This window comes from Marmota monax, unplaced genomic scaffold (assembly GCF_021218885.2).
Source record: "Marmota monax isolate L192 unplaced genomic scaffold, Marmota_monax_Labrador192_F-V1.1 WCK01_AAM20220418_F8-fsc00235, whole genome shotgun sequence".
Classification (NCBI taxonomy): Eukaryota; Metazoa; Chordata; class Mammalia; order Rodentia; family Sciuridae; genus Marmota; species Marmota monax.
The window spans coordinates 1,370,489-1,390,679 of NW_026693185.1; the positions used below are offsets into that span (position 1 = coordinate 1,370,489).

The window sequence follows — 20,191 nt, forward strand, 5'->3', positions numbered from 1 at the left end:
CAGGGTCCCTCCGGCGCCGGCCGCAGCCAGCATGACTTGACCGCCCCCATCCCGCGCGGTCCCCGCTCTCCAGGCGCCCCCACCCTCTCCGGGTGCGCGCGCACGAGCCGGCGAGCCGGGGAGCGGTGCGCCCAGCAGCCTGCGGGCGGCGGCGGCGACTGGCTCGCGGGGAGCGGGCGGCCGGGGGCCGCGGAGGAGGAGCCGGCGCCGCGGCCGCTCCCCTCGGGCCGCGCCCCGCCCTCCGTCGCCACCTGCGAGTCTCCTCCGGGCTCTCCAGCCCCAGGGTAGTGGGGGCTCTCGGTGCCGCAGCGGCGGTGTCACTGCGTCCGCCAATTGGGAGACTCGGCGTTTGGGTCCTTGGGGCGCGGGACGAGCCGCGCGGCCCGCTCTGACAAGCGCTGGGTGCGCCGGCGCGCGTCCCTCCTCGCCGCGCTGCCCGCGACGTTTTGGGAGGGGGATCGAGAACTGCTGTGACTTTTGAGGTCCGACTCCTCCTTCCGGCCAGCCTTGCGACGCACCAGCTCCGAGACAGGCCAGTGTGCCCGGCAGGCCCCGAAGGCTCCCTGCGTGGTGCCGAGACTTGGAACGTGTCCGAGAGCCCGCTGCGCCGTGCGCGCTGGTGAGTTTGCGGGTCGGGCGGGGTGGCCCCGGCGCCAGGGGCGGAGAGGACGTCGCGAGTGGCCCAGGCCCCCGAGTGCTGACCCTACTTTGAGAGTGATTGAGACTTGGTCGTGACTGCGGACCTGCGAGGATGCTGGCGCCGGGTGCGGGCTGTTCCTCCGCCCGGCGTGATGGAGCGGGCCGGTGAGCGGAACAAAGGCACCGGCCCGGAGGAGCGGATCCTCGGCTGAACAGCGCGGCTCGTGCGCCGCGACGGCTGCTGCGGGCGAGGGTGGTGGCTGTGTGGCTCCCGGGGTGGCGCGCTCATCCGCGGGCAGACGGCGAGCCCTGAGCCCGGCACCTGCGCGCCGCTCCCGCCCCGCTCCCGACTAGCTGGGTCTGCCTGCCCGCCGGCCCCGGGGTTTGCGGCCGCCGCGGCCCAAGGTTCAGAAGCGAACCCCTTGCTGGTGCAGAGGAGAGACCCTCCACCCCTGCCCCGACCTTTCGCCGCCAATCCTGGAAGGGGTTGCGCTCTGTGGACTGAGCAGGCGTCTCGGGGAGCACTTCTGCAGACCCAGTGCTTCCATGTGAGCGACTGCGCTCTCTCCTGACCACCCGGTCCTCCCAGCCGTCTCTGCTGCTGGAGCTTCTGCACTTCGGGGCCAGCAGCAGCTGGGATCCTCGCCCGCCGCCAGGTGTGTGAGGCTCGCACAGCCCCAAGGCTGTCCCGCGCCTCACCGGAGTCTGAGGGGGCGCGGGTCCGGGGCGAGGGCCGGCCTGGTTGTTTGATGGCTTCACTGAGAAGAGTCAAAGTGCTGCTGGTGTTGAACTTGATTGCGGTGGCCGGCTTCGTGCTCTTCCTGGCCAAGTGCCGGCCCATCGCGGTGCGCAGCGGAGACGCCTTCCACGAGATCCGGCCGCGCGCCGAGGTGGCCAACCTCAGCGCGCACAGCGCCAGCCCCATCCAGGATGCAGTGCTGAAGCGCCTCTCGCTGCTAGAGGACATCGTCTACCGGCAGCTGAATGGTAAGGACGCACTGGCGCCCACGGGTCTCGGCGCGCTCGGGCGGGCTGTCATGGGTGAGCTCCCTGGGCTCTCTGCGCTGCGCTCGGTGGCCCGCACCCCAGGGGCCCAGCGCGCTCCCTCTTACCTTCCCTGCCCGGTGTTGGGCAGGAGGCGAGGGCTGCTGGCAGGAACAAATGCTTGCTTCTTTTCTGTGCCCCGCAGTAAGTTTGGTTTTAGCTTGGAAACATGTCAATGCCATTGGCGCCTGGTCCCCGCGTGCCAGGCAGGAAATCATTCCTTGGTGACTCCAGCCAGAGCGCAGGAACTGGCAGAACAGCCAACTGGGACTGGAGGCGTGGGCCGATGTCTAGGGAGGAAATGCTGCTTGAGTGCTGCGTATAGTGGGGAGCAGAGCGGGTGCAGGGGTGGATCAGCGGCTTGAGTGTCTGCAGAGTCAAGGCCCCAGGTGGTGTGGCTGATGCCCTTCTGTAATAAGTTGAATGGATGTGTTTCTCGGAAGGCGAGCTGCACAGCTAATAAAGAGTACTTCCTGCTGCCTCAGTGGAGGCTGCTCTTAAAAACACTCCCATTTCTCATCCCACACTGCAGAGGGACAACTGCTGAAGTTCCCCCGAGATCCTGGGAAACAGGTGTTCAGAGGGTAGCAAAGTGAGGTATGGCATCCATCTGTGACAGTGGCCAGAATCTGCCTCATCTAAAGTGTTCTTAGGGAGAAGGGGGAGACTTTTAATGTTCCTTGGTTACACCCAGTCCCAGGGACTGATGATCATTGGACACTTGCTGTCCTCAACATGGGTGTTGCCTACTTGAATTCAGGCAGCTCTGCAGGATCCTAGATGGGTTTATCTAAGGCTCCTCCCTTCCTGGGCTCCTAACTCATATTCTCACGTGGTAGTTCCAGAACTTCAGATGATCATAAAGATAATGCTGATAAATGAGGGGTGGGATTCTGCTGTGTGTCAGGTACTGTGCAAAGACATCATGAGTGCATTATCTCAGAATGTCCATGTCAGTCCAAGGAGGTTCCACCCCATCCCTGTATGGGAAATGAAAAAATGAGGCTAAGTTGTTCCGAGTCCTGCCGTTAGGAAGCAGTGAGGTTTCCAGTCAGAACCCTGCATCTGGTTAGCCACACAGCCTGTGTTCTTGGCCTATGATGTCCTTCTGATTATGAGGTTTGCTGAAAATAGAAATATGTGGAGGGGCAAGTATAGATGGGACCTGTGTACTGTTGGGGACCATACATAACTGTTTTCACTGTTGTGAGAAGGGACCAGCCCTGCGGCAGGTGGCAGGGGACAGGGAGGAGGAGGATGCCAGACTGTTCTCTTCCTACTCTCTGATGGTCCCCTCTGGATGATTCCAGGGAAGTTGTGGTCAGTTCCTTGCAGTGTGAAGCAGGTCTGGCCCCTGCCCCTTGCAGGTATGGCTAGGTGTGGGGGAGCCCACTGGAGCCTTGAAGAAGCTCTTCTCCCAAGTGTCTAAAAACAAAATGAACCAGTGGAAACAAGACCCCACAGCTAATTTCTGGAGGAATGAGAGGCTTAGTAGATCTCATGTTCTGCACAGATACCTGCCATAGGTATGTCCCTGGAGCTCAGTGGACAGCCCAAGTCCCTGACTCTTGGCTGAATTCAGGGACACTGGCTACTTTGTGGTGGTCAGTTTCTGTGGGGGATTATTAGCTGTAATACAGCCACAGCCCCCAACAGGACTAATAAAATCCTGCATGGTATTTCCTAAGTGTAACAGGCATAATGAATCCATCGAGTCTCTGCAGGAGCCTGCTGCTCTTACTTGCTCCAGGGCAACTTGCTCACAGTGACCCAGCCAGTGAATGATAGGGCTGGGAGTTGACCCTGGACCATCTGGCTCCAGGATGGAGGTTCTCAGCGGCTGCACTAGAGTCTGATCTTTAGGGTGCTTCAGAATCACTACGAGGGCTTGATAAGACACAGATTTCTGGGCTCCACTTCCCAGGTCTCTGACTCAGTAGGCCTGGAGTTGGGCCTGGGAATTTACCTCTAACAAGCTCGTGACCAGGACCATGACCCACTGCTCCATGCTCTCGCCTACATCACGCAGAGCAAGGGCAGAAAACTCTTTCATGGGCCAACCCCAGCTGGCTGGGGCTTCTGAGAAGCTGAGACTTGTGTCCAGTGGCTGGGGGTCTATCTCATGGGCTTCTGCCATGGAAACGGTTCTCAGGTTGTTGAGTTGGGGGTTGTGGGGGTGTGGGGAGGCTGAGTCTTTTTGACTTCCAGCCTCCGCGAGGAGCTGGCAGGAAGGCCCAGTCCAGAGCTTTTCCTGGGCAAGCAAGGAGCTCAAGCTGGGCCTTGGCAGATGTTACCCTCCTGGCCGCCGGGTGTAATTTGTAGTGACAGGAAACCTGGAGGAAAAGCGCAGGGCAGGTTCCGTAATGGAGAGGACCTCCCTCTCCCTCCCCACCCTCCAGCCCTCCCTCTTCTGCCTGTGCTTGCTTGGTTAATGCCTGTGGCTGTGCTATTTCTGCATGGAGGGGCCAGAAGAGGAGGAGAGGCTGCCCCGCCCTGGGGAGATGGCCCCTGGCATCCCATGGCCCTTTGCTCTGCTCCTGCACCCATTGCCACTGAAGGAGAGGGAAACCTTGACCTCAGTGTTCCTTATTCCTCAGCTCGGACCCACAACTGGGCTTCTGGTAGGGACTTCCAGGCTCTGATGCACAGGAGAGCTGGCCTCTTAGAAGCTGCACAGTCCTATAGACTTAGGAGGCTCCAGGGGAGGCTCTGAGAGGGCCCTTTCCCTGCTGTTATGTGGCCGTCCCTACTGCCACTCCTCTGATGGCACAGGAGGTTGTGTTGGGCCTGCTGAGAGCCAGACTGCCTCCGAATTGACCCCTCTGCTGAGACCTGCTGCCAAAGCCTGGTGTCCTGCCTTTTGGGAAGCAGTTACAGGTCATCATCTTTTCTTAGTACAGGCGGTGAAGGACCCTTTAAAGAGAAAGCAGAGAAGCTGGTTTGGAGAAGCACACAGGTGTGAATTAGATGTTCTCTCCTCCAGAATCTCCCTCACAGCTCTTCCATTTCTTCCATCAGGTCCCCTCCCCACCTCCTTCCTTGGGCCTTTATTTCCTGTACCTGGACTCTTGTGGCACTGTCCTTTGACTGAGTGCTGTGTCTTGGTCTCCTCTGTTCTGCTGGGTACACAGTGGTCCAGCTCTCTGATGGGAAAGCAACCACTTCCAAGGGCCCCATACCTTCCAGTGGTTCCTGTGTCCTAAGAGATCCCAGTCCCCTTGGAGGCTGGCAGTAGGTGCCTGCCCATACGGCTGCAGGGGCGTGGCCTGTGTTCTCACCCCAACCAGACTCATCTGCTTGCTGAATACCCTGCGTTGGCCTGGGGGTCTCAGCCTCCACATTGCAGCCCTGGTCTTGGAGCTGTGCCAGGGGTCCTGGCTTGCTCTGCTCTCCTGACCCCTTCCCCAGGTGTCCATCCTTTCAGGCTTGGCACAGGTCACCTCCTGTGGGGGTGGGATTGTTGCAGGCTGCACTGTCTGAGCTCTTGCTGTCTGAGTGTTTGAGGCTTGGTCAGTGGCCTGCACTCCTGTGCCTTGGAGTTTCGAGTTCTGAATGAGACGACAGGTTCCGTAAGGGCTGGAACTACACTGTAGACTTCCATCCCTCCTCCACCCCTCAGCAACTTCCATGGCACATTGGATGAGATGTGGGCCCTTGACCTTGTTGATTGACTGGATGGGAGCTGGTTTTAGGAAGTAAATGAAAGCCAGAGGAGATAACCTTCAGCTCCAAAAGGCTGGGTTGGGTTGGGTGATGTGGGAAGGGGAGAGAGCTGGAAGGACTTGGCTAGAAAGACTGAGTACTTGGAAGCTGTGCTGCCTGTGCCATCTTGTCTGGGCCATCTCGATCCCATCATGTACCTCTGCCATCTCCTCTGTACCATATTGCCTGCACTGTCTTGCCTCCGCCATCTTCCCTCCGCCATGTTGCCTCCACCATCTTGCCTCCAAGTTCCGTCTTCCACCATATTGCCTGCACCGTCTTGCCTCTGCCCTCTTGCCCCAGCCATCTTGCCCCCTACCATCTGGAGTCTGGTGTAGTCTTCATCTTCCTGGCTGAAAGGAACCAGATCCTTCAAGGAGCTTGGAAGTGAAGCAGTCAGGTTAGGGATCAGCAAAAATCAGTACTTTTAAAAGTGGATTATTTAATGATATGAATATGGGTTGATATTGCTTTTTGTAGTGTAAAATCAACTCATTGATTACAGGAAATAATCAGAGAGAGAACAGAGAACTTGGTTAAAACACTTTTAAGTTGGTGGCATGTGGTTTTGCGCCAGCATCAGGCATCAGGGGCAGATGGTTTTCCTGCTGGATTAGCAGGTAACTCTGTGCAGGCCTGTAGCTCTCTGTTGCCTTTCCTGTCACTTTCGGAGGAAGTTACTTATTCTCTTGTTTTACAGATGAGGAGGGAGGGAAGCAGGGAGGCCACGTGGGTTAGCCAGGGAAGCACAGCCCCTGAAGGACAGGACCAAGACTCAGATCACCATGGCACTTTCCCCGCGTCCAGCTCCCTCCCACGTGCAGGGCAGCTGGAGGGCTGTGGGCTTCATTGTCCCACCCTTCTCAGAGGACCCAGTACAGTGGCTCTGAAGGGTGCACACCAGCGCTCCCTCCCAGAAGCCCAGGGCAGCTCTGACATACCAGGAAAAACAATCGATTCAAGTTAGGGTCCAAATTTAGATTTCAGAAGGATATTGAGTCGAAGCGGAGTTGCTTGAAGAAATTGAAAATCTTTGTGGAAACAGAGAGAAGTCAAAATTACCTGTCCCAGTCCTGCCCCGAAGCCAGGCAGCTGGAGTCAGAGCCAGATGTCCCTGGATAACTCCCTGTACCCTTCCCGCCTCTGCACAAGCCAGGCTCCCGGGCAAGGAACGAAAATGGGCATGGGGCAGAGGAGGGGTGGCACCTGGGCCTCCAGGGTGGAGGCAGAAAGAAGAGGAGACCTCTCTTCCTTGATGGCAGGGCCTGCCCCATGCTTTGCCCCCTTCCTGCTGGGGCTGTGGGTGTGCCTATGTAGACCACGGGTGCTGAGTGGTACCAGGATTTCCATGGGAAGGTGGTAGGAGGGAAAGAGGGCAGGGCGGGTGTTCACGTGACCTCAGCCACAGGGCCTGCTGAGGGCCAGGCCAGGGTTCTGGAGCATCCATCAGCAGAGCCTGGTGTCCTTTACCTCCAAGGAATCAGCATCTGGTTGCAGCTGGCCCCTCCTGGAGGGGTGGGGAGTCGTGCTCTTGGACAGCCCTGGAAGGCGGGCACATCTGTGTTGCCCAGTTCCTGTCATAGGCACCCCGCCAGTGGGGCAGCTGTCGCCTGCCCAGCCCAGAGGTAGCCGGAGAGGCAGCCAGAGTCATTCTTGCTGAAGAAATCCACCCCCCTGACCTTTGGCTGGTGCCAAATCGGGAGTGTTCTTTGTGGACAAGAAGGCTCAGCAATTAGAGCTGAGAGAGAGCGGCAGAGGGAGCTGGGCACAGCAGGGCCTGTCAGCTGGAGGGACAGCCTGAGATCAGGGCGATTAGGAGGAAGGCTGTGGACGTGGGCATCCAGACAGATGGGGCTTGATTGGCACTTCTGTCACCTTTTAATGCTGTGACTGTGGGCATGTCTCTTCCTTCTTGGGCTGTGAATTGGGGTCGTGGGCTGCCAGGGTGAATTGAGAGTCAAAATGCGGAGCACGTGTGTGGGCTCACTGGACGGCTAAGGGAGGCTCAGCTCCACAGAGCAGGAGACCTGGTGCTGCTCCCCCATATCCAGAGGCCTGGAGCTGTCCGGGCCTGAAGCAGGTGGCCAGGTGCATGGACCGCTGGTGGTGCTTGGCAGCCTGAGCTTGCTCACCAGCATCTGATGTCAGTCTCTAGTGGGTCCAGCGGGTCCTTTCCGCTCTCGCCTTTCTGGGCTGAGACTAACTTGTGGTCCTTCTCTCTGCCTGTGAGGGAGGTGGAACTCTTCCCTTCCTCTCCTCTTCCCCTTGCTTACAGTGCTGGTGGCTTGGGGAGGTGGCTTTTGAGGCCCAGGAGGAGAAGTGGCAGGCTTCCTGCAGTGTCCCCTCATCTCTTTCCATGGCTTTAGTTACCTGAGGCCAGTGGCAGTCAGCGGTACAGGGAGATATTTTGAGAGAGAGGAAGAGGGAGGAAGAAGAGAGAGAGAGAAAGAGAGAGAGAGAGATAGAGAGAGAGAGAGAGAGAGAGAGAGAGAAAGAGAGAGAAATATCACATTCACATAATTTTTATTATAGTATGTTATTCTGTTTTTTCATTAGTAGTAATTATTAATCTCTCACTAATTTATAAATTAAGGTTGATCACAGGTATATGCTTAGGAAAAAACATGCAGCCTATTGGGCATGCTGGCCAGCTTTCTGTTACTATAACAGAGATAACTGAGATAAGTCAACTTGAAAGAGCAAAGGTTTATTTTGGTTCCTAGTTTTGGAGATTGCTTTGAATGGAGTACCATATGCCATGGTGGAGTACATGGGGCGAGCACGCCTTTTCACCTCATGGTGGGCGGGGAGTGAGAGAGGAAGAGAACAGGGTTCCACGGTCTCTTCCCAGGGCACACCCCCAGAGGCCCAAGACCCCCCACCAGGCCCCACCTCTTACAGATCTCCACTGCCTCTGGAAGGCTGGGGCACAAGCCCAACACCAGCCTCTGCTGTGAGGTTGGTGCTTACTGACCCCTGGACTGGGTGAAGTGTTGGTCAGTGGGCAGCTGGTCTGGGCGCTGCCAGGGTGGGTCCTGGGCTGTGAGCGGGATGGGTGGGGGAACCTTCCCTCCCTCACGCAGGGCTAGGAGTCACCAGCGTGGAAAGTTGTCAAGCTGTTAATTCTAGGGCTCTAAATTATGCTGTGTGAGCTTTAAATTCAGCCCTAATTAGAACAAAATGCGAAAAAAGTGAAATTGATATTAAGTTAATTAAAAGACTTTGCTTGTATTTGCAAGGACATTAGCTCAGCTAAACAGGAGTGCTGACCAGTGCATGGTGCTGATTCCCCTCCCAGGGCGCTCCCGCAGGCTACGCTCCCTGGCCCTGTCCCACGCCCTGCCCCGTGCCCTGCCTGCCTCCACGCGTCTGTCTTGTTGAGGTCCTCCTGGCTCCAGTCAGGCTGAGCCTAGTGTGATCCTGAGATGGTCAAAGCCCAGCTCTGAGCAGGGGCCACACCACCTGCCAAGGGTTCAGGCCCTGGAGTGTGGGGGTCTCAGAGGGGCTGTGTGGTCACATGGGCACCTGCTTCGAGAAGGTGAGACCAGGGGCCGAGGCAGCCCCCTGTAGCTGCAGGGCACCTTCTTCCCATGCTCCCCACCATCCTGATGTGTGGCCCAGACCTGGGTTGGTGGGGGTGTGGAGGGTGGGCCCTCAGTGTGGCACCCTACAGGGAGGGGTGTGTCCGCTATGATCCCTGCAGGCCGTCCAGAGCTACCCTTGCTCCAGCTGGGGCTGTAGAGGCCAAGATGGGCTCACAGAGCTGACCCTTAGCTGCCCTGCAGCTCCCTGAGGCCATGACACCCGTCAGCAGAGAGGGGTGGAAGCCACGTGGCCTCTGTCAGGACTGCTCCACAGGCTTCCGCGGGTGCCACAGCCACCTGCCCCTCTTCCCCTGCTCTGCTTCCCTCCTCCCCTTCCTCCTTCTCCTCTTCCTTCTCTTCCTCCTCCTCTTCCTCCTCCTCCTCCCTCTTCTTCCTCCCTCCTCCTCCTCCTCCTCCTCCTTTTCTTTTTTCCCACTTGCAGTGGTGGTTCTGCAGTGCACTTCTTGATGGCCTACAAGGTGGGAGGATTCCTGGTCCCTGAATCACTGTGTGGAGCGGAATCTACCCTCCCTAGCCATCTCTTGCTGTCTCAGGGAATTGAACCATTCTTATCCAGGCGAGTTCAGGCAGGCAGGACTGGAACACTCGAATCTCTGAGCCGCAGGACAGGCTGTCCCTCCATCTCTGTGTTGGATTGATAGGAACAGAAAATGCTGATTGAACTTAATAATCACGGGGGTGGTGTGGGTGCTTGGATTGAAAGCCACCTATTTCGAAGCTGGCATCTGTATTTGATCTGCTGCTGGCTGTAAAAAGACAGTTTTGTTTACAAAATGACGGAATGATTATAATCATCCCTACTTATGCTCCTTGTGGAGCTGAGGAGTAAGTACTGAAATATAGCTAAGTTGTTTGCAATTATAAACAACCAAATAATATATGCATTGTCCTTATTACAGCTTCTGCTGATAGGAATTGGCATTTTTCAAGATGAGAGAAACCAAAAAGGTTAGTTTAAGAATTAGCAATTAAAGAAACCACGGTCTTTGCTGCCACTGCATTCTAAATCACGCAAACGGTTCTGTATGTGCGAGTTACCGTCTCCTTTAGAGCAATTACAGAGATGCATTCTCAAGATAAATAATGGAGTTCAGTCAGAGAATATTTAAGAGCTCTTTAATGATGTTAAAAACTTTGCTAATTTGTCAAGTTCTTTTAAAATCCACTTCATTTTTTTTCCTGCCTACCCGTCTTCTTGCAACTGGTCTGATAACAGAAGACTTGAGAACAGGGGCTGAGATGACTATTAAAAGACACAAGTCTCATGAAATACCTTCTCAAGAGTTTTCCCTTTGACTTCATTAGCTGAAGGTGAGCGTGCGGGAAGACATAGAACCCTTGGGCCGTGTTTTGTGCACAAAGCTATTTGGGGAGAAAACCAAGGCGGAACAGCAGCTGTAATGGGTGGTTTGGATTAAACTTTTTCTTCCAGTGCCCCTCAGGGGCTGGTGTGCGTGGGCCCTGGGGAGGAATGTTTTGCTGCGGCTTCTTCATCTTCTGCCTCTCTATGCAAATACCAGCCAGCAAGCGGAAGCTAGCAAGTGGCTTGTGATCCCCAACCCCTGTCCCTGACACCATTACCTGTTGTTCCAGCTCCTTCTTCAGGACACTGTGATCTGTGCTTCTGCACAAGAAAGGGTTGGTGTTAACGGTTCACGTTTTCATTGGTGGGTGAGTTCATGAGCACCCCTCAGGAATGGTTCTTGAAAACCTACTCTTCAGTAGAGAAAGTTTGACACAGCACTGAGTTCCAGACAGGAGTCAGAGACATGGCCTTGGCCTTCTAGCTCCCTCCCTAGCCGCCTGACCTCGATGAGCTTTCATGCCTTAGAGTAAGCAGCAGCTTTGGAGTTAGATGGACTCTGTATTAGCTTTGTATTACTGTGACAAAATACTTGAGGTGATCAGCCTATGAAGAGGAAAGGTCTGTTTTGGTTTGCAGCTTGGCGGTTTCAGTCCACGATTGGTTGACCCATTGATTCCGGGCCTGTGGCGAGGCAGCACATCATGGGGAGCACAGGGGCTGAGGGAGCCGCTCACCTCAACGCAGCCGAGGAGCGGAGAAGAGAGGAAGGGGCTGGGGTCCCACAATCCCTTTCAAGAGCGTGTCCTGGTGACCTGACTTCCTTCCACGAGGCTCCATCTCCTAATGGTGCTGCTGGCTCCTGACAGTGCCACCAGCTGGGGCTGAGCCATCCACTCCGAGCCCTTGGGGTCATTCAGGATCACATTACGGCGAGAGCTGGAGCCAGGCATGTCACCGAGCTGTGGTGAGCCCTGTCACCCACCTGGTAAACAGCAGCCACTCCTGCGAACAGGACCAGAAGGTGTGAGGTGGGGTTTACAGAGTCTTGAGCACCTGCACACAGAAGGCCTGGGCAGGGGGCTGACGCTGTAGTGCTGGCCATCGCTGCCGTGGCTGCTCCTCGGGGCAGGACACCCAGCTCCTCCCCACTCTGTTTATTCCCGTGAAATCCTGGAAGCCCTGGGTGCTTCAGGCCCTGAGATTTTGCGGACAGGAAGCACGGCTGGGGATGCAGGGGTGCACGTCCGTGGGAACGAGCTGCAGAGGAGGGCAGACGGGCTCCTTCTGGCAGCAGGGATGGGCAGGGGCTCTCTGAGGGGTGGTGGTTTTAAAGCACATCTGCAAATTCTGACACCACGTCAGAGACTGGGCTCCCTAAAGCCAGGCTGGAGACACCACATGGAGAGGGACAGAGGCCAAGAGCCTGTTCCAGCTCCCACTGGCTGTGCCCAGCGTAGGTACCAGAGGTGGGAAGGAGCCGGCCTTCCAGCCTCTCCCAGCTGATACCACGAGCCAGCAAAGAGCTGTCCCCTGCCCTGATTTGTGCCCTGTCCAATTGCAAATTCATGAGCAAAATAAATGTAGTTGCTGTTTTAAGCCACTAAGTTTTTATACAGCAATAAATCATTGGAATACTGGGGCCGAGGCCGTAAGCATACTAAGGGGTTGTTTTCCTAAGTGTAATAACTAGACTCCTGAGAGGATGGAGCCCGAGATGCCAACAGTGAGAAACCAGCGACCGCAAGCACCTACTGAGCGCTTGCTTCACGCACCAGGCCCTGTGCCGAGGATGCTGTGTGGGCACCAAAGTCAGTGATGGACGTTTAGGTCGTCTTGGGTTTACCTGCCACCAATGGACTGTGGATAGAGCTGACTGTCAGGTGGGGTCAGGCTGGCCTGCATTTCTGGTGCCTGTCAGCCGAGTCTCTGTGCAGTGCTGGTGGGTTTTAGATGGGGAAGGAAGGAAGGTGGCCATTGTGAGAGGCTCCCTCCCAGAGGGTGTCGCCGGGCCAGCATAAAGCCGCGTGCCTGGTCTCAGGGATGTGCTCCAAGCTCGTGGCGCCTCACTGCTGTAGGACTTTGAGCAGAGAGCACTCAGTGGACCTTGGTTCTGCGGGGCTCAGACACTTCTGCTCCAGAACCTGGAGAACTGGTGCTTCTAGGGACAGTTCATGCCGTAAACGTGAGGCTTGCTTCTCTTGGGTGTTTCCCGCATAAGTGGACTGTGGTGCTGGTCTCTGAGACTGTCCACAGCGTGGCCTCCTCTGGACCAAAGATAAATGCTGCCCGCTTCTTTATTCTCAGTAGGAAGAGAGGGAAGTAGAGGTGCTTGTCTAAATCATGGTCTTACGGCAGGAAAACAAGTCAGCATTCCCCAGGTCCCCAGAGTGGCAGCCTTTCTTACTCCATTCTTCTCTTGGAGGCATGTATGTGCGTGCAAATGCATATGCACATGCACATGCACACATGCACATGCACACGCCCACACACGCATGTATATGCACACACAATGCACATGCACACACTGCCGGTAGCTTCAACCCTTACTGAAGGTTGGGGATACAGTCCACCAGTGCTTCCCGGGCCTGCCAGAGCTCGCTTCCAGTTACCTGGGGAGCTTTGGAGAAAGGCACCGAGGCCCAGCTCCCTCCTCCTGGATCTTTGCATTTTAGACAGGCTGAACATCCTGAGTCTCAAGACTGGAGACGTAGATTCTCTGAAGTCTGAAACCTTTTGAGTAATTGGCATTTTGGGGTTTGGGTTTTTGGATTATGGATGTTCAACTGGTAAGTTTTAGGCTGAGGTTCTAAAATCTGAAGTCCTGCCAACCCCAGGCACTCCACCCGGATGAGGCGGGACTGTGCTCTTCTCGAGCTCAGGGCGGGTTCTCAGGGCCTCTGAGGTGACTGCACCTGTGTTTTGACGTCCAGTGCCCCTGCCTCACCTTGGTTTGGTTTCCTGAGGTTTCAGTCACCCACAGTCAGCTGGGGTCTGGCCACGTGCATGGAACGTTCCAGTAATGAGCACTGATGAGTGGTAAGGTCCCGTTGGCCCTCTTCTCATCCCCCTTGGCGCCTGGGGATGGCTCCTTGTTGTGGGATGGACAGGCCCTGGTTTTAGTTCTGAAGTATTGAGCTTCCTGAGGCTGCGGTGTAGATGGGATGAGTTGATTTATGAGGGTGTCTCAACATCCCTGACTCCTAGGAGAGTCTGCATCAGCCCCGTTTCTGCGGCTCGTGGTCTTGTGGCCAAGGTCGCTGTCTCTCCCCTGGGGTCCCTGGCCCTCTGTGAGCACGGTAGCCAGCCATCCTGGTGCTCCGGGCCATTGTCCCATGCTGGCCGGGTTGGCTCTTGGTTTGGTAAGATGGGTCTCAGAGGCTGCATTCCGTTCTGTTTGCTGTGAGCACAGTTTTGGTGTTTTTTCAGACATGAGACTTGCTTCTCCTGGGCATTTCCTGCACCAGTGGACTGTGGTGCTGGTCTCTGAGTCCGCCCATGCCTCAGTCATTTGCAGCCCCCTTCCATCTCCCTGCTCCCTGGCATGGCTTCTCCCACCGCAGAGCGCAGCTGTTTTTACCCAGGATGTGGGGGTTGGCCTTTCCTGGGTGCTGTGCTTTGTCCTGCTGAGCAGGGGCCGTTCCCTCCCCTACACATGCTGTTCCCTGGCCTGGATTTTGCTCTGCTTGCCTCTCCTTTTGCTGCGAGGGGGGCCTTCCCTCGGGAAGGAGACATGTCTCTGCCAGCTCTCCCAGGCAGTGAAGGCTGGTGGCTGGCATGGTGGCCACATGCAGAACGGTCCCTGAGGTGTGCCTGTGCTCTGCGGGATCTTGCAGCCTTCTGTGCGGTTTCCCACCTCTCATGGTCCGTTTCCCCTTCAGCCTTCTGAGACTTTCAAGCTGGGGTTCACGACGCGGTTCTCCTCTTTCTCTCCTCCCAGGGCATCATCAGTTTATGGATCTAACAGAATTACGGGATTGCAGTAACCAGCGCAGCCGGCAGGAAGAGGTCTGGGAGGAAGCGGGTGAGCTGTGGCAGGTGTGCAGCTCAGCTGGCGAGAGCAGAAGCGGGCAGCCTGCAGCCCGGGCACCTGCGCTCACGGCGTTTACCAGGGTGGGTGTCGCCCCCACTGCAGCCAGTCAGTCAGGAGGGTGTCCATGGTGTCCAGGGAGATCGCTCATCTGGTACAGGGCCAGGGAAAGCAGAGTGCAGAGTGGCACTGTCACGACCCCACGGCGTTCACACAACTGCACGTTGCTCAGTGTGTGTAAATATGGTTGCATCTTTTAGATCCTTGGATATTAAGATTGTGTGCAATGTGTGCACTTATCACTCAATGTCCTTGTACTGCGTCGGGCACCTTGTAAAGACCTTTGTGAAGGTGGCTCTTGTGGCATCTCAACCCAGCGGGTTCACCCAAGTCATTTTCCCACCTGCTACAGGCAGATATGGAGGCTGCTTCCAAAGGTCTGAAGTGTCACACAACTTCCCATGGAGGGTGATGTCCGCCATCAGACAGAAGCCGTCGCGCGTGGAGGGAGTGGGCCAGGAGGTGCAGGCCTTGGAAGGGCTCTGCTGTGCTCCATCTGGATGTTCCCGGTAGGTCCGCATTTCCTCAGCCTGCAGGGTCTTTGTGGGCGGTTTCTGTCCACAGCGAGTAGATCCTGTGGTTCTGGAACCCTGCTGACGTGGAAGTTCACAGTCCCACCTTCTCCTCTCTTGATTGGCGGTGAGATTGCGAATTTCTTCAGGTGTCATTTATTTGCATTTGTAGAATTTTTAGTTCTGAGTTACAGGTTGAAAGCAGAATGGCCTTGTTGATTAATTCGGCTGTTCATGTGTGCGCCTGTGACCTGTGAGGATGAGCTCTCTGCTTAGGTGTTGCCTTGAGGCTGCTTCCCGAGGGTGGGATGGAGGCGCAGCCTCACACTCTCGCAGACCATTCACTTTTGCAAGGTTCTCCCTCATTCTCCATCTAGGAAAATATTCAGGTGTGTTTTTCTGTTTTTATTAGAATGATTCGGGGGGTGGCTGGAGCTGTGGCTCAGGGGTGGAGTGCTTGCCTAGCTCGTGTGAGGCCCTGGGTTCCAGCCTTAGCACCACATAAAAATAAACGAACAAAATAAAGGCACTCTGTCCATCAACAACTCAAAAAAAAGAATCCAGGGGGATGTTGGTTGTGACTTTTGTGTCCTGGGGGGCTGAGATTCTGAGCTTGGTGTTGCCCTGCTGGCTGAGCCCCGCTGCCCTTCTCCTGCATCTGAGATTCTCTGAGTGCTCTGCACTGCTGAGGATTCAGGATGCCTCCCAAGATGTCTGTACAGTGCCAGCCTGTGCTGGGAGCCCCGCCGTGTGGTGTTGGGGATGTGACCACGTTAGGCCCCACATTTTCCTTCTCATCTTCTGGTTTTTAAAAGATGCTCATTGTTATTCCACTTTTTTTTCACAACTTCCATTTGCTAAAATTCCTACTTTTGTTTCTGTCTCAAAGACCAGCAACGTTCCTGGAAGGAAGGAGCATAGGATAGACTTTCGGAGATTTTGTTTTGTATTTCCTTTTCTTTATAAATATGCACTTTGATGGATGCCAGAGCTGCTGTGATGGAATCTGAACACCTTGCTTCATGCTGTTCTCTGATATTTAGTGTCACAGTGTGGAGGCCAAATCCCCCATCCATCTTTCCACCCATCCATCCATCCATCCATCCACCCATCCATCCATTCATCCCCCATCCACTTATCCACCCATCCACCTATTCACCCCCATCCACCTATCCACCCATCTACCCATCCATTCATCCACCCATCCACCCATCCACCCATCCATCCACTCATCAATCCATCCATCCATCCATTTACCTGTCCACCCATCCATCCACCCATCCATTCATCCATCTACCCGTCCACCCATCCATCCACGCATCCATCCATCCATCCATCCACCCGTCCACCCCATGCCTTCATCCAGAACCAGCTACATATGTTGCAGGGCCCAGTGCAAAACAAAAACGCAGGCCCTCATGTCCATCCAACAATTACCAACAGTTTTGAGAAGGTAAAAGCAGAGCAGTAAACCAGGTGCAGGGCCCTGCTAAGCACAGGGTCCGTGACTGCTTGAAGTCACCTCGAGGCCAGGCCTGTATCCATGATGGACACCCAGCCCCTGGACACCTGCTGGGCATACCACATGCTCTGTGCCTCAGGGAAAGAGCCCTGTAGACTCTCGTAGCCAGCGGAGGACATAGGTGAGCTGTCTATGGCGTCTTGAGTCCAGGAGGACATGGTTGCCCAGAGGAGAGAGCTCCCCTGACCTGGCCTCCAGGGGGGACTTTCGGGAAAGGACAGTGTGTGGGCCGCAGGGAGCCTTTAGAGAGTCTGAGCTCTGAGGAGTGACATGCTCCAGCTCACCTGCGGGAAAGGCCCACCTGCTGCATGGAGGACATTCTGTGGGGGCAGGGGGCGCAGGCAGGAGGCTGCAGTGGCCGTTGGCCGGGAAGGTGGCCATGGTGATTGGACTGCTTGGTGGCAGTGCAGGTGCTGAGAAGTGGTCAGGTCCTGAATGTTTGGAAGAGAGCACTGTAATGTGTGTTGATGACCAGAGACGAGGTTAAGAAGGAGGGAGCAGCGAGGACAGTCCCAGGATGTGGGAGAATGGAGCTGTCACTCACTGCCATGGGGACGGCTCTGGGCGATAGGCTTGGGAGGAGAGGGGACGTCCGGCTTCGCACACGTGGAGTTTGAGGGGCTTGCTAAACAGCAGGAGGAGATGTTGAGAGGGCAGTGGGCAGTTCTGGACCTGGGCTGTCTCCAGGAGGTGGGGAGAGGGAGGGAGAGATTCTGCCAGTGAGGGGAAGGAGCCTGTCAATAGATGGCCTTGGTGGCTGGTGGCGGGGGAGCTCTCGGCGACCAACTCGAGGAAGGAGAGGGGTTTGAGAAGGAAGCTGACCAGCCAGGCCCTATTTCCCCGTCATAACCCAAGCAGGGGCTTTGGGCTTCAAGCCAGGTTTCCTTCTCTTGGAAAGAGGTGGTCTTGGAGCTACTTCTTCTGGCTAGACTCCTGTGGGACACGGGGAAGGCGATTTCTTTATATTCATTTAAGATGAGGAGAGAATGTGCTGCCACCGAGATGGTGGATCACTGACGACATAGGAGGAAATTTGAGAAGGAAGCTGCTCTGGAGGCCTGACCTGAAGGGGCCAGATGGTCAGTGACCTTTTTCAGTGACCGGCCTAAAGAGTTGGTGGGGACAAAAAGATTGCCTTGGGTGGGTCCAGGGTCAGTCTGTTTATGTATCCAGGTGCATCTCAGAATCTCATCTCTGTCGCGGGGTCCAGTACTCCATTCCTCTGTGGTGGTGTTTCTCAGGAATCCCAGGGGACTGCAGAGACGGTCAGCCCCGGTAGGGAGGAAAGCGGGTACTCTAGATCCAGTGGCTCTAGACCTGGAGGAGGACATTTCGGGGATCAGGGACACCTTCCAATCAGTCACCAGAGACAGTTCTGCAGTGTCCAGCTGTCCAGCTCCAGGGGTGGTGGTAAAATACGCAGAGGAAAAAGGCACGTGCTCACGCCCTTCCAAATTAACAGGGGCTTTTGCAGAGCAGGGGACTCTGGGGCAGTGCCCTTCAGGGGGCTGCAGCCCATGTCTGTCTGGAGCGCGGAGCTTAGCAGGGCAAGGGGCAACCGAGTAGCTAGACTGGGTGAGGCGAGGCTAGGTGCGCGGGTGACAGGGAGCTTCCCACTGTCCCGCCTTCGTCACGCCCAGGGAAGACGCGCAGGTATCTGAGGATAGCCGAGGATGTTTGCTGTGCTCCGAAACGGATGAAAGCCGGTCTTATTTCCACTGAGTGATTTAAATATTGCATAGCTCATTTATAATTGAATACAACTGTGGTGGCTCTTCCTGATTTTGAAGGCATTCTCTCCAAAAAAGGCTGTTTTGTTTTCTCTTTTGGAAATAAACATGAATTTGCATAAGAAATAAGGAGCCTGTGAAAGGAATCAATAAAATTAGCTGGAATTGGATTTCGTCCTTTGGATGCACCGCACGTTGCCATTGGGGAGATGGGGAGAGCCGGAGTCAGTTCAAAGAGAAGCCGCCCTTCGTGAAAGCATGACCTACTTCACGAAGATGAATATTTAAAATAAGAAAAGCTTTAAAATAATGCGCTTTACATCGGTGGACTGGAGCCCAAAATAACAGAGAAGCCTGACAAAAAGGCTGTCTTTTCAGGAATTGGAGAGGAGAGGACAGGCGCCCAGTCTGGGGTAGACCTCTGGAACCACGGGGACCCAGGGCATGGAGTCTGCAGAGCTGGATTTATTTGAGCTACATAGGTTTTTGTTTTGACCCTGTGTCTTCGTGGCACAGGAAATCTACCTGATGTTAATATTGAAATTAAACCTGTTTAATGTCTTCAGTTGCAAAAGTGAATCAAGAATTTTGGAGTTCAGGTCTGGCTAGATCCAGAGTCAAGAGGCTGTGGAGTATGTGACTCTCTGCAGAAGTGACGTGCAGACCTCCCTGACTAGGTGTCAGCTGTCCCTGGACTTGGCTTGCAAGGACATGAGGGAAAATGGCTGTTTCCCTCACCTGAAGCCCTCCTCCATCCTGCCTGTGGGGCCCTCTGGAGGTGGGGGTGTGCCTCATAGTCAGTAGGCCTTCAGCGCGGCTTGCTGGAAGTCTCTCTGAGGAGCTGCCCTCTTCAGGGTTGTATTGACCTTATGAATCGTTGTCAACTTTCCTGTGCAAATGGAAGTTGGTGTTCCACGCAGAGCAGCTCCTGGAGCCAGTGGGGACTCCCTGCTCAGCCACCATGGCAGTTCTTAGCAAGTACAGGTTGAACGACCTTTTTCCAAAGTGCTTGGGACCAGCCGTAGTTTGGATTTGGGAATTTTTGGATTTTAGAAGACTCTTGGCTGAGTACCCTTACTCTGAAATCCAAAATCCTCCACCATCAAAATGTTTAGGTTTCTCTTTTGGATTTTCAGATTTTAGATTCTCAGAGTAGGGCCGCTCACTCAGCCTGTAACTAAATTTCCTTATGAATAACACAGAGAGAACACCCATCCGATTTGTTCAGAAATCTCTATTTCTTTATTCCTTCCTTTTTTAAAGACAGTTCTAACTGGGCACAGTGGCATACACCTATAATCCCAGTGGCTCAGGAGGCTGAGGCAGGAGGATGGAGAGTTCAAAGCCAGTCTCAGCAAAAGCGAGGCCCTAAGCAACTCAGTGAGACCCTGTCTCCAAATAAACTACAAAATAGGGCTGGGGGTGTGGCTCAGTGGTCCAGTGCCCCTGAGTTCAATCCCCAGGTACCAAAAACAACAATAGAACAACAAAAACCCAGCCCTATTGTGGTGTAATTTACATATAATAAGCTACACATGTGTGGAAAGAGGATGGCTTGGTGGGTCTTGGTGTGTGCATAGTGCCACCATCACCATGGTTGAGATAAGAGTGCACTGTCTCCCCAGGCCCCCTCTCCACCCCTTCTCTGGCCACCACTGGCCAGCCTCCTGCAGTTCTACCTGACTGTGGTAATAGCTGTGCGTTCCTCATCCACCTGGTTTCCTTCAGCTAATGCAGAGTGACCGTGGGCCACCCCTGTCCACTGCTGAATGTATTCTGTCACATGGAGACACCACGGTTGGTTCATCCATTCTCCTTTTGATAGACATGTGTCCACGTTTGGCTCTTACAAGTAACACTGCCCCGTGGACCTTCACGTGCGCGTCTCTGTGGACATGGCATAAGCTCCTGCAGTGGAGTAGCTGGAGCGCACGTGGAGTAGCTGGAGCGCATGTGGAGTAGCTGGAGCGCATGTGGAGTATGTCTGGCCTTTTAAGAAACCTCCGGGATTGTTTCTGCTGTGCCCTGAGCGGGGCTTGAACAT

At 55.1% G+C, this 20,191-nt stretch overlaps 1 protein-coding gene across 2 annotated transcripts in view; it reads left to right on the plus strand.

The window, feature by feature from the left end:
• The first annotated feature begins 266 nt into the window (after positions 1-266).
• The window catches only part of Galnt17 (polypeptide N-acetylgalactosaminyltransferase 17), a 358,134-nt gene continuing 338,209 nt past the window's right edge, over positions 267-20,191 (plus strand). The window contains exon 1 of one of the 2 annotated variants that reach the window (XM_058583038.1): positions 267-1,626. In XM_058583038.1, the coding sequence (XP_058439021.1) occupies positions 1,389-1,626 (238 nt within the window). In that variant the 5' untranslated portion in view covers positions 267-1,388. The remainder of the gene's footprint in view (positions 1,627-20,191) is intronic. The other variant, XM_046456026.2, reaches the window with a different exon arrangement.